The sequence below is a fragment of the Aedes albopictus genome, chromosome 1, assembly GCF_035046485.1.
Source record: "Aedes albopictus strain Foshan chromosome 1, AalbF5, whole genome shotgun sequence".
Taxonomy (NCBI): domain Eukaryota; kingdom Metazoa; phylum Arthropoda; class Insecta; order Diptera; family Culicidae; genus Aedes; species Aedes albopictus.
In genome coordinates this window covers 165,427,974-165,441,883 of record NC_085136.1, presented here as the reverse complement: position 1 = coordinate 165,441,883, position 13,910 = coordinate 165,427,974, and the positions used below count along the sequence as shown (strand labels likewise).

The 13,910-nt window shown below is 44.3% G+C and overlaps 2 protein-coding genes across 2 annotated transcripts in view; one reads left to right on the top strand and one right to left on the bottom strand.

Moving 5' to 3' along the window:
• The window catches only part of LOC109431512 (caspase), a 20,412-nt gene extending 14,326 nt beyond the window's left edge, over positions 1-6,086 (top strand). Inside the window, exons 2-3 of the mRNA XM_029862030.2 lie at positions 125-378; positions 594-6,086. Coding sequence (XP_029717890.2) covers positions 125-378; positions 594-1,135 — 796 coding nt within the window. The 3' untranslated portion in view covers positions 1,136-6,086. The remainder of the gene's footprint in view (positions 1-124; positions 379-593) is intronic.
• On the bottom strand, positions 1,452-13,910 carry LOC109431506 (delta(24)-sterol reductase-like). Its single transcript, XM_019707728.3, has 5 exons — positions 13,549-13,910; positions 8,097-8,283; positions 7,745-8,033; positions 7,368-7,689; positions 1,452-6,971 (listed from the first exon to the last, which is right to left on the bottom strand). The coding sequence occupies exons 1-5, from the start codon at positions 13,729-13,731 to the stop codon at positions 6,438-6,440; spliced, it is 1,515 nt and encodes a 504-aa protein (XP_019563273.3). The 5' UTR covers positions 13,732-13,910; the 3' UTR covers positions 1,452-6,437.

The window sequence follows — 13,910 nt, the reverse complement described above, 5'->3', positions numbered from 1 at the left end:
ATGATGATTACCCCTATGCATGGAGGTAGAAATTTGACACCGAAGATAAAGCTGTGATTGCGAAACATAATCGTCGATCTTTATTTGTCATCTTGCTAACGTTCGCGTAACGATTCTCTTCCAGGGATAGCTATGGAAACCGCTTCAAAGCACGCATGCCGGTGGATCGTTATGCCTCGGAATATAACATGAATCATCCGAAGCGCGGCCTGGCACTGATTTTCAACCACGAACACTTTGAGATCCCCCAGCTGAAGGCTCGCACCGGGACCAACGTGGACTGCGAAAACCTTGCCGCTACGCTTAAATATCTGGACTTTGATGTGCGCGTGTACAAGGACTTAAAGCTGAGGGATGTACAGAAGGAGGTCGAGAAAGGTACTACTTACAATGTTTGCCTTATATGTACTTGCTTTAAGTACAGTCATTGCACAATTATGGGTCACTCTGTCACAATTATTAGTCAGACAGTTCACCATGCAATTCAAATGGAATTGATCCATAATTGTGGGTGACCCATGATTGTGCTATGACTGTACCTGTAGCTGAAAAGTTAAACAAATGCATAAAACCATTATCATTTTTTGTTTCAGTTGCCATGATGGACCACTCGGAGCATGACTGCGTCTCCATTACGATTCTTTCGCATGGTGAGCTGGGCTACCTTTACGCGAAGGATTGCCAGTACAAGTTGGACATCATTTGGTCGTACTTTACGGCCAATCGGTGCCCTACGCTGGCTGGCAAGCCAAAGGTGTTCTTCATTCAGGCTTGTCAGGGTGATCAGCTGGACGCTGGAGTGTCCTTGGCCGAACGCACCGAAACCGATAGCGCCGGCTCGATGAGCTACAAAATCCCGTCGCATGCGGATTTCCTGATCGCCTACTCGACTATTCCGGGATTCTACTCGTGGCGTAACACCCAGAAGGGTTCCTGGTTCATGCAGTCGCTTTGCCAGGAGCTGAACCAGCACGGTAAGAAGTACGATCTGTTGACCCTTTTGACTTTCGTTGCTCAACGCGTGGCGTACGATTTCGAGTCCAACACGCCGGACATTCCTATGATGCACCAGCAGAAGCAGATCCCTTGCGTGACTACCATGCTGACGAGGTTGTTACGTTTTACCGAAAAGTAATAGCGACCGAGGCAGTTCGATGTTTGATCATCCTGCTTTGAGCATGACAAACCTCCCCCCTCTAATAGCGTAAACGCACCACCTCGTTTCGAAATTTAAAATTACTTCTTCACCCGAACACCTGCTGCACACGGGTAGGAATGGCCGCGCACCGATGCTTGGGATAGGGGACTCAGATTTTGGGCAGGTAGGCTCGACTGAAGCAATTGGCTGTAAGCAATTTCGACCACGATTTCCTGTATTGATTTCTTCGCTTTTTTACGCGCTAGGTTTATTTTCCTTTTAGGTGTTTAAGTTAATCGTCAATTTTAGAACTTTTTATTATTATTCGATCTGACTTGTGTATGATATCCTGTAAATGGTGTACACATCGTATTGTGTACTAGGGGAAAGCTAAATTCAAGTTTTTCAGTTTGCTTTTCGTTCGTTTTGTGTTTGGCTAAGTATAAAAGAAAAAAAAAGGCATTATGGGTAAAGCCAATGGTTTGGACAAGTGTTAAACATTTCAATTTTTTATTTGTCATAACAAATTATACAAGTTTTACTTGAAAAAATATACATATGTACGTACACTATTGCTTGAAGATCGAATTTCATGTTATTGGGGTTCAGTGCTATGAGTGAGAAAAGTTGATTGAGATGCTAACATAAGGTTGAATTTCACAAGACTGAATGCACATAAGGTTGGGCACAAAAGACTGAAATTATAGATTGTGACATAAAGGTGAAACTACAAAGGGCTGAACATTGAAAAAGCTGAAAGTAATAAAATTCATGAACAAAGTTGTTGCATTATGACTAGTAAACGGTATTTTTTATTAGTAATATAACATACCTACCTACTAACGGAACGCACAAGTAGAGATGTTCCTTATTTCGATATGAGCTGTTCTTTCGAGTTAACAGCATGATCAGAGACTTCGACATTGATTTTTCATTTGGGCCTAACTGACATTTTCGAATTCTCTTCATCGATCCTCTCTTTGCGTTATCACAGAATGTGTATTGAGTTTTCCAAAGATTTTTTGGTTGAAATGCGAAGAAGACGACTACATGTTGCTATAGAAACAAAAAGAATGATGATTTTGTTTGTTTTGATCAAGTTATTAGCGAAAGAGAGAGTCGATGAAGAGAAATCGATCAAGTCAGTTAGGCCCTTATGAAAAATCATTGTCGACTTTCCCCTTTTCCCAGAGACAAACGCTATATTTTTGAAAAATACTGCCCTAATTTTGTAGCCGTTCAATATAGCAATTTGTTATCGTTGGGGTCGTCTTTAGCACGGCTGTACTTGGGTGGACGGAGTTTGAAATCTAACAGAATCACTTTTTAAGCCCTATATCATGTTTTTCAGCTATTTGACCGAGTGTAGAATTAGCATTTAAGTTAAAATACACATTAATAAAAACTAAAAAAAAGCTTTTTGATGTTTTCAGCTTTTCGAGATTTAGCTTTATGTATTCTACCTTCTGTAATTTCAGTCTTCTGTCCCTATAAATTAATTCTTCACTCGTTTCAGACTTTTTTCCTGACATTTTTTTCAAAAATTAGCCAGACATTACTTTTTATTATTTTAACTCTTTGTGATCAAATCTTTCGTGATTCGGCCATTCGTTATGCGACCTTTTGTGCATTCGGTCTTCTGTGGTAGTTGGAAGCTATTCGGTAATTTGTGCTGCAATTCTTCAAGTCATTACTGTTAGACTAATTCCATTTATCCAATGATTTTTCAAAAAAAAAAAAATATCCAGGGCATTTTGTTTATGAATTTCTTATGAGTTTTTTCCAGGAATTTCTCTTGTAATTATTCCAGGAAGTTCTGCTGATAGTGCTTCAGGAATTTCTGTTGAGATTTATGAATAAATTTCTGCTGCGTTTCCTTCAAGAATTCTCCCAGGAATTTCTCTAACAATAATTTATGAGATTTCAGTAGAGATTCGTTCAACGATAGCTCCAGAGATTTCTACAGCAATAGAGTAAAAGCTCTAGACTTCTCCCCCTTCACAAATTCTGCTCTAATCACTTCATACATAAAAAATGGAATTTATATGAAGAGGGCGAAGCCTACCTCTTGAACTGGGGTTTTCTCTAGAAATTTCTCCATTTATTTCTCCACAGAATCCACCAGGAACTCTTCCTGTGATTCTAAACAAGATTTTTTTTTTCGGGAATTTGTATTGGGATTTTTTCAGTGATTTTTCCATAAATTCGAAGAAATCTCTTACAAGATTCTTCTGAGAATTCTTCTACGGAGTCCTCTATGGATGTGTCCAGAGATTCCTTCAGGAGTTCCTGCTGGGATTACTCCCAGAAACCCTTCTGGTATCCCTTCAACAATCATTCCTGTAATTTTGATAAGAATTCCTCGAAAAAATCGTTCATCATGAGATTTCTTCAGGATTTCCTCTTGGCATTTCACCAGGAATTCTTATTAGGATTACTCGAGTTATTCCTACTGCGATTGGTCTAGAAATCTTCATGAGATTCCTCTAGGAATTTTCCAGGGATTGGTCTAGGGATTTCTACAGGGATACTTTCATAGATTATTCCATAGATTCCCCAATAATTTATCTAGGTATCCAACTTGGGATTTCCACAGAGGTTTTTCTAGAGATTTATCCAGGCTCCTCCAGGAATCCTTCTCAAGATTCTTTCAAGTTGTTCTTCACTTGATATTTTTCTAAGGATTCCTTCAGAAATGTCTCCAGCTACCGTTTTCATCTACTGTTGACTTCGAAATCAGGTACAGTGCATAAGAACGAATAGATATTTTTAAACATGTTACGAAGGGACTTCCATCAAGCTCCGGTAACGAAATTCTGACAAGAAATCACAACATTTCGTAAAACATGTTCAAATTGAAAAAAATTAAGAAGTTTGAATCCGTGTTGAAGTATATAAATCACTGACGCAACTTACGAAGATTGAACAATTATAGAGCCAACTTAGTGGGATTCGATCTCAGGTCCTCGTCATGAAACCATCATACCAGGTCTGATTAACCGTTTTGTTTGTTTCAGTCAATAAAGTACAGTTTTAGCTCAAATCGCGTGAAAATTATCAGATATTTTGAAAACACAATATTCATCCCGCAAAGTTAGCACTAGCGCTGTCTTTTTTGCACATCATTAAAGGCTTATTTACAAGTTCAGGGCAATTGTCCCTGGGATTACTACCAGAGGAGTTTTTCACGACGTTTCTGCAGAAGCACTTCCCGGGATTTTTTCCAGAGGTTTTTTCGGCATTGCTCTTCCAAAATGTTTCCAACAGTTTTTCCACCGAGTTTTGCAAGACTTCGGCAAAAGGTCAGCCCAAGATTCCTTACAAAGAACTTTCCGAGCTTACTATTGGAGTTCCTCGCGGGATTTTCCTCCTAGTTCCATAGGATTTTTCGTAGAGGTTTTCTGAGTTCCTCTCGGAATGTCCCAATACCCAAGATTACTCGCAGACCTTTTTTCAAGATGTTCTAGTTTTTCTAGGATTCCTTAATCCTTACGAAGTTTTTCTCGAATTTCTCCAACAGTTCTTGTCGGAATTTCTTGTAAAATTCTACCTGGTCTCCTTAAAAAAATGCAGGAATTTCTCACGATCAATTTCGTAGCTTATTCGAGAAGGTATTCGTAGAAAATGTTCTGGTAAAATTTCGATAAGAACTCTGGGAGTAACTGACATGCAAAGGGCGTGATAAAATCGGAACATTACTGTACCAAATAAAATTTCAAAAACATGGTAACATCTGAGAAATATCATGGAAGATATCCTAGCAAATTTTCTTGGAGATAACACAAAAATAACTCCGAGATAAATCTCGCAAGGACCTCTTGAAGAAATCCTGCAAAAAGAAACTCCAGGAAAACCCAGAAATCCTGGAAGATTCTCAAGGAAGACATCCGGAATGGGTGGCTAGAATCTTGGAAAAATGCCGGTAGAAATCCAGAAGAATCTAGTGTGTTTTAACTTAAATGTGCTTAAAGCTTATTCTATACTTATGCCTGAACTTATTCACGCGGATTTGTTGTATTTTATGGGAATAACCGACTTGTCGGAAAAATCTGCTGGATCGAGGAGTTTCACAAAAGCTCATGTTCGGAAGAAGCAAACACTAGGTACATGTTTGAAAACTTTTTTATTCATACCAACAATTTAGTTAACTCTGTGGATTTTACTTCTGAGTGGATACCAAGCAGGGCCGGATCTAAGGGGGGCCACATTTTAGGGGCCCCCACAAAAACCTTTTTTGGTTGCTAACATTAGCTTTATTTTTCATATTGCTCAAGTACTGTTCGAAAACAAGGAAAAACATTTTTGGTCATCTCTCCGAGAGGCCCCATCATCCGCTCGGGCCCCGGGCCCCCACAATCCTTAATCCGGGCCTGATACCAAGTATTAAAGTTCTCAACTTTTTTATTCATACAACCTTTGTTATAGTTGGAAAGTTACTCCAAGAATTTTAAGAACAGTACTGTGAAAATTCAACTTCATTTTGTTATGCCATGTTGCCTCAAAGAGCAAAACCTTATGAAATTTTGATAGCTTTTTTCTCAGTTGTACGTTTTTCACATGGGCCAGTTGAAGCTTAGAACGGCAATAGATGAGTTTGTTCCTCTGTTTCGGACCCCCCAAGATCAACATGAACATCTTCAAACGCGTGTACAAACGTAAAAATTACAAACACAACAAAATAAATAAAATAAGACCATCCAGAAAACGGAACTGCCAATCATCTCAGAGATAACAACAGTTTTAACAATAATCAAAGGATTTATATATTTTAGAATGGGCACAAAGATGGAACAAGAGACGAATAAGCAAAACTGTGAACGAATATAAAAGACTAAAAGTGATCGACCTAGCAAAAGATATAGGCATTCGATTGAAAAAAAAAAACAAATGAAAGACTCGATTGATCTTGTATGAAGCATTTATTGACACTAACCTACTTAATTTCCTACGAATCGGCTTCCGGTTCAATTTATGCGAACTAGCAGTTTCAATCCTGTTCATCTCAATTGAACCCGAAGCTGAACTTGTTAGCGCGTAACAACCGTTTGACAAACCATCTATCTCTCTATTCGTCCTTCGTATGAAAATTGTTAATGAAGTATATACCTAGATTCAATAATAGCTTGTAGTTTTAAGAACAACGTATTCAAACTCCACAAAAACAGAATCGAAATATTTTTGCATGCTGACAACACGGAAAACTGCAATGCATATATCAAGCAGATTAAGAGATGACGTATTACATTGAACACTACAAATAAATGAACATTGAACAGTAAACATCGCGTTCCGTCATCATTTAATCCCGAACGTTCTTGTTGACCTTGTCGTACACCTCGGGGAAGCCATCTTGACATTGGTACTTCTGGCGCATCTTGTCGTACAAACCGTGGTCAAACATGCGGCGGAACTCCTCACGGCTGCGGTACGTGTCGGCGTACAACATCTGGAAGCCTTTGCTCTTCTCAACTAGGTCTTCGATCGCACGGGTCGTGTCCACCGGGTGGAACCGGCGGCCCTTCGGTACTCCATACACTCCGATGTCCACGTACAGGTCGCTTTCCATTCCCTTGGCCGGCTGAAGCATTCCGGGGTTGTTGGGCAACAGGAACGGACACAGCCACACCGGGTAGACGTTCACAAGGCGGTCGAATTCTTCGCAGCACTTCTTCATGGTGCTGGTCGGCACCAGCAGATCCTGGATGATGTGATTGTTTTCGTACAGCTTCTTCACCGTTTCGGTTTGGGTGAGCTTCAGCAGGGATACTTTGACGGGCAGCAACCAGCCGAACAGGTAGCGGAAGATGACGTTATTTCCGAAGGGTACAATGTCCTGTAAGTAGGAATAGCACGGTAAATGTTTTCTTAGTTGATATTCAGTAATTCGGCCAAAGGTTTCACTCGTCCGGTAAGAGAACTATTTTCATGAGGAATGGTTTATAAAGGGCAAGGGACATTTAGGATTTTTATTGCACTATTAGGGACTTTGCTCTCTTCGTTTGGCAAGGATTTGAGGCCAACTCTGAGTTCAACAGGTTTCAAAAAAAAAATCCCATAGCGAAGAGACCAGAACTGTCGAAAATAGATAAGTTCCCCTATATAAAATTCCTCAACCACAGTCTGAGCTTATGCAGATACCGAACCATGGTTTTCTAGCGAAACTTATTAGGTAAATAGTTGCACCTATCTTGGATAAATCAAATGACAATAACAATACAATAAAACATACCTGAATTTCCCAGAACAGAGCTCTAGAATGACGGTGGTAATATTCGCGCAATGGGATGTACTCATAGGTCTTTTCGCGACGTTTCAAAATATCCCGCACATGCACAAAAAACCAAGGCTTGTACCACTTGCTAATATCGTTGATCTTCTCGGGCTCGACCTCACTGTCCTCAACCATTTCTCCGGTCATGATCACTGCTTCATCGAGAGTATACAGCAGACCTTCCACATACTGATTCCGTTTCGTGTCTCGACTGGCACTTTCGAATTTGTCGACGATGTTTTGCAGACCAACCACAGGCTCATAGTGCAGTCGAATGTATCTGCAAAGTATGTAAGATCAGTAATTATATCATTAAGCTAAGCCACGTTACTCACGTTGAAGCCGGAATGATTTTGATTTCTACGGCCGTCAGCAATCCCAGTGTTCCGTACGACCAAGGGACCGCATAGAAGAGATCCGAATTCTCCGTTTCAGAACACTTCACCACGCTTCCGTCGGCTAGTACCAGTTCATACGATAGGCAGATGTGCTGAAACAAGCCGTAGATGTGCGAACTGGACTCCACACCGGTTCCCATGACCAATCCACCCACAGTCAGATCATCCAGTTCAGGCACAATTGGGATGGTCCAACCCAGGGGTGCTAACGTCTCCGACAGTTGACCTGGAATACCAACAAACTCCGTTGTATTTCCGAGAACCAAAATAGTTGCACAGAGCTACTAACCCATGCTTACGAGTGGTTCGCAGCGGACCACTTTACGATCGGTGTCAACTTCCAGAACGTCCACCAAGTTGCAATTGATTTGATAGGATGATTTCTTGTACATAGGCTTTCGGAAGCTCATCGTTTGCCAGCCGGGGCGTGCCGTACACATTTTCGTCTTCGATCCAGACTCCTTCCATTGTCGGACCTGGCAGTAACAAAATAAAGGTAAATGAATACAATACTAAACAGGATTTCAATTAGCAGCTGTGCAGCGGGGTTTTGCAAAACTACATACACTGCTGCTTCGTAACACTTTTCGCTGGCGTACAACAGGAGAGATATCACGTAGGAATGGAAAACTAGAATTTTGGTGCGTTGGTTAATCTGATTAGATATCCATATATTTAGTTAACTCGCAAAATCTGCCTTTTTTATCCTCCAAACCATGGGGGGATAATCTGCTCAACAGACATCTGAACAGGGAGGTCCAGATATTGTGGAGTTAAGGATCGTATTCTACAACAAAAGTAGAAGTCAGGGCTTCTCTTTCCTCGATCCACTAAACAACAATCCCATGGCCGCCAAACCCTTCGTCTCTCCGGAACCACCAAGAAGGCATTGCTTCAGAGAGGGGCTAGTCACACCCTCAAGGCTAGCTGTGTAGCATGCAGCAACGATCATCGATGATTTGCTCTGGGGAGTCCAACACGGTAGCATGCTGGCGCTTATTAGCCAGTTTCCCGAGTGATCCTTGCCATTCCCTTTGTCCTCGGAAGGCGAGCAGGGTCGACACCACGTCTGCTTCCAACTGCACAGCAAGTATCAAGAACTGATACCGCGTGTACAGTGATTTGACCGCAAGTAAGGCCCTATCAGTCAGCACACAGAAGGACGTGCCGACATGTCCACCTGCCTCGACCTTGCCGAGGACCCTTTTCCAACCACGGTCTCGGATCTCACCCAGTAGACCGACACCACAACAGCAACTGTTACGACACCGCCAGACAGTACGACTGTCCCAACGGGCTGTCAAAATTCGAATGGCGAAAGCGCCATGTATAGACAATTGGCAAACAGCAACACTACCAGAATTTTCCTCCGTGGCTACTTAATCGCTGCAAGAGTCGATTTCGACAGCAGGGCACATGTATATGACCTACGTAGCCGAATCCAAGCCCTTGGACCATCTCTTGTGTGGCGCCGCCTGAACTAGCCATTCTTCGAGTTCACGCGCCACCTTCTCTGTAGCTCCAAGACGATGTGGGTGATAGCCGTTGAAACGATATTCCAGCCAAACTCATTCCCACACATCCTCTGGACAAGATCGTCCAGAGTTGTGTCCTTCCCGCATGTGGCAAACATGCGGTCACGCATTGTTCGAAAACGCGGGCACACGATCAAACGTGTTCCGCCATTTCCTCTAAAGTCTAAACTAACACTAAGCGGACATTCGGGAGAATCCGCATGACCGAAACAAACTGTCTCACGCACGTTGCCATTTGACCATAAAGGCCAATCTGTCAGTCCTGCGTATGGCTCTTGTGCCGAGCACTTCGAAGCACTCTATATCCTCCCCGTGGAGGCGTGGATGCGGTCCAGGAAACTGGAGCTGGCTCACCACAAGACAGAGGTGACGGTTGTTAACAACCTGAAGTCGGAGCAGCAGACGGAGATCAGTGTAGGAGAGTGTACTATCCTGTCAAAGCGCTCCGTCAAACACTTGGGCGTGATGATCGACGATAAGCTTACCTTCGGTAGCCACGTCGATTATGCCTGTAAAAGAGCCTCCACAGCTATTGCGGCACTGTCCCGTATGATGTCCAATAGCTCTGCGGTGTACGCCAGTAAGCGCAAGCTTTTGGCTAGTGTTGCTACGTCCATACTTAGGTATGGCGGCCCGGCGTGGGGCACCGCGCTAAGTACTAAATGCTACCGACGGAAGCTGGAAAGTACTTACAGGCTTATGTGCCTGAGGGTTGCGAGCGCGTACCGTGCCGTGTCACACGACGCTCTCTGCGTCATTACTGGTATGGTGCCTATCAGTATTCTTATCAGTGAGGACATGGAGTGCTTCGAAATGCGCGGCACAAGAGGCATACGCAGGACTGCCGGGATGGCCACTATGGTCAAATGGCAGCGCGCGTGGGACAGTTCCACCAAAGGAAGGTGGACCCATAGGTTGATACCGAGGGTAGATAGTTGGATTAATAGGCGCCATGGGGAAGTTACATTCCACCTGACACAGGTCCTTACAGGTCATGGTTGCTTCCGACAGTATCTACACCGTTTCGGGCATGCGGATTCTCCCGAATGCCCAATGTACAATGGTTTAGAGGAAACGGCGGAACACGTTTTGTTCGTGTGCCCGCGTTTTCGCACAATGCGTGACCGCATGCTTGCCACATGCGGAGAGGACACAACTCCGGACAACTTGGTCCAGAGGATGTGTAGGGATGAGTTTGGCTGGAACGCCGTTTCAACGGCTATTACCCACATCGTCTGGGAGCTACAGAGGAAGTGGCGCGTGGACTCGGAGAATGGCTAGTCCAGATGCAGTACAAGAGGTGGTCCAGGGGTTCGGAGTCGGCTAGGTCATACCGGTGCCCTGCGGACGAGATCGACCCTTAGCGGTGCTGTCGTGGCGTCGGTCTACTGGGTTGGATCCAAGCCCGCGGTTGGAAAGGGGTCCCCGGCAAGGGTCGGGGCAGGTGGAGACCCTGCCGTCAGCAACCTACGGATGCATCTGATAGGGCCTGAAGAGTAGTGATACCCTTCCTTTGCGGGCAGATCGGGTTGCATGTGGGCATCAGTTCTTGATGTCCGCTCAGCAGTAGGGCGCGGGCGGGATTGACTCTGCCCGCCTTCCGAGGACAAAGGGAGTGGCGAGGACCACTCGGGAAACTGGCTAAGCGCCAGCATGCTACCGTGATGGACTCTCCAAAGCGAGTCATCGATGTTCGTTGCTGCAGGCTACGCAGCTAACCTTGTGGGTGCGATGTGCACTAGCCCCTCTCTGAAGCAATACCTTCTTGGTGGTTCCGGAGAGACGAAGGGTTTGGCGACCATAGGAATGGTTTAGTGGGTACGAGGAGAGAGTAGTCCTGGATTTTACTTTTGTTGTAGAAGACGGCCTGTCAGACCTACACTACCCTAACTTTCTGTTAGGGTGTCTGTTGAGCAGATTATCCCCCTATGGTTTAGAAGGAAAAAAAAAATATCCTCCCCGATAAAGATACCGATAGGCACCATACCAGTGATGACGCAGAATGCATCGTGTGACACGGTACGGTACGCGCTCGCAACCCTCAAGCACATTAGCCCCTAAGTACTTTCCAGCTTACCACGGTAGCTTTTGGTATTTAGCTCCGTGCCCCAAGCTAGGCTGCCATACCTTAGTGTGAACGAGGCGAAACTAGCCAGAAGCTTGCGCTTGCTGGCATACACTGCATAGCTATTGGACACCCTTGCAGGCATAATCAACGTGGCTACCAAAGGTAAGCTTATCGTTGATCATCACCCCCACGGAGTGCTTCGAAGTGATGGAGCAATCACCTACACTGATTATACATCTTGCTGCTTCGACTTTTACTTTATTCACAACCACCATCTCAGTTTTGTGACCTCATCGGTAATCCTCTCCTCGTTGCCTGCCCGAATTCCCAGTTGTCCTACGAATGGAGACCAAGTACTAGAATCACGGAAAAAGCCCCTCGATGATCTCATCCACCATCTCTGGAGGCTGCTCTTGTCTTGGTCATCACGATCCTGTAGGCATCACCCTACGGATTCGCATTGAATGACACCCTTCTTGCGTCGTTTGTCACCTAAAACGAATAAGTTCGTGGGAAGTTATCAAGCCGGCCTCATTGACGACCGGTCAATGACGGACCAGATCTTCACCGTGCGGCAAATCCTCCAGTAATGCCGTGAAAACCATGTCTCAACGCATCACCTGTTCATCGACTTCAAAGCGGCATACAACAGTATCGACCACGCAGAGCTATGGAGAATCATGGACGAAAACGGCTTTCCTGGGAAGCTAATTAGACTGATTAAAGCAACGATGGACGGTTTGCAAAACTGCGAAAGGGTATGCAGTTCATTCGAATCTCGCCGGGGACTGCGACAAGGTGACGGCCTCTCATGGACTACTCTTCAACATCGCTCTGGAAGGCGTGATGCGACGAGCCGGGCTCAACAGCCGCGGAACGATTTTCACAAAATCCGGTCAATTTTTGTGCTTTGCGGACGACATGGACATTATCGCCAGGACATTTGGAATGGTGGCAGAGCTGTACACCCGCCTGAAACGCGAAGCAGCACATGTTGGACTGGTGGTGAATGCCTCAAAAACAAAGTACATGCTGGTAGGCGGAACCGAACACGACCGGATCCGTCTGGGTAGTAATGTTACGATAGACGAGGATACCTTCGAGGTGGTGGGGGAAATCGTCTACCTCGGATCCTTACTGACGACTGACAACAACGTGAGTCGTGAAATTCGGAGGTGCATCATCAGCGGAAGTCGGGCCTGCTACGGGCTCCAGAAGAAGCTGCGGTCTAAAAAGATTCTCCCACGCACCTAATGCACCATGTACAAAACGCTAATAAGACCGATGGTCCTCTACGGACACGAGACATGGACCATGCTCGAGGAGGACCTGCAAGCATTCGGAGTTTTCGAGCGACGCGTGCTAAGGACGATCTTTGGCGGTTTGCAGGAGAACGATGTGTGGCGAAGAAGGATGAACCACGAGCTCGCTGCAGTTTACGGCGAACCCATCATGCAGAAGGTGGTCAAAGCCTGAAGGATACGGTGGACAGGGCATATTGCAAGAATGCCGGACAACAACCCTGCAAAGTTGGTGCTGTTCGCTACTGATCCGGTTGGCACAAAAAGGAGTGGAGCGCAGAGAGCACGATGATGGGCGGACCAGGTAGAGCGTGATCTGGCGAGCATTGTGCGCGACCGAGGATAGAGAGCGGCATCCACGAGTATTGTGGCGTACTATTGTTGATTATGTTTTGTGTTAAATGTGATGTTGAGCAAATAAATGTATGTATGTATTACACTCTCCGTATCTGAAACTGTAGAGATTTCTGCAGTTTGTGTCGAAAATTCATTCGGATCGATCCACTCCTAGCAGAGACATTGTGCGATATTACTCCAGAAGTTCATTTAGGAAATGTTCAAAAATTCTTATCCAAGAAATTCTTTACGAATAACTTCGAAAAGTTTTCAACTTTTGTAAAAATTCAAAAAGATAACAAATAGGTAATTATCATCTACATTTCTTGCACCATTCAAAAGGCTGTTAAATTATGTATTGTCTTTCAACAATGGTTCAGTCAAAGTAGAATACATAATTTAGTATGTTTGCTGAAATACCAGCCTCATTCGATAGCCACCCATAGAACTTCTAAAGGTCATTCAAATGAATATTCTTCTCAATTATCAATCTCTACCTACCTGTTTTTGAATGCCGGCCACTTTAGCATCATGTCGCTTCGGTGCTGAGTGCAATTTGAAGATTATTTTACTTCTAACACTATAGAACAAATTGTACAGAAATGATGCCGGTAACAGGAAAAACACCACAATTATCCACCGATAGTCTATCAGAAGGATCTCTGTTAGAGTTTTGTGTGGCATCTTGAACGTTCTGATATCACTGCGCTCGCGAAATTAACCACCGGACGCGGGACTCCAAGCAGATAAAACTGATGGAGAGAAAAAGGCGAGAGAAGTTCAATGGCAACGACCTGACCGCGAACTGATTCGAAACACGAGTGAATCAAATTTGCAAATGCGCCCACGGGAGGAGTTGCGTT

Bases quoted from the DNA above. Each gene is read 5' to 3' on its own strand.
- LOC109431506 (XM_019707728.3), bottom strand. From the start codon at position 13,731: ATGCCACACAAAACTCTAACAGAGATCCTTCTGATAGACTATCGGTGG. The intron at 8,284-13,548 runs GTAGGTAGAGAT...TGTTACTGCCAG, and splicing joins TGGCCGGCATTCAAAAACAG to GTCCGACAATGGAAGGAGTC. The intron at 8,034-8,096 runs GTTAGTAGCTCT...TTGGTATTCCAG, and splicing joins CGAACCACTCGTAAGCATGG to GTCAACTGTCGGAGACGTTA.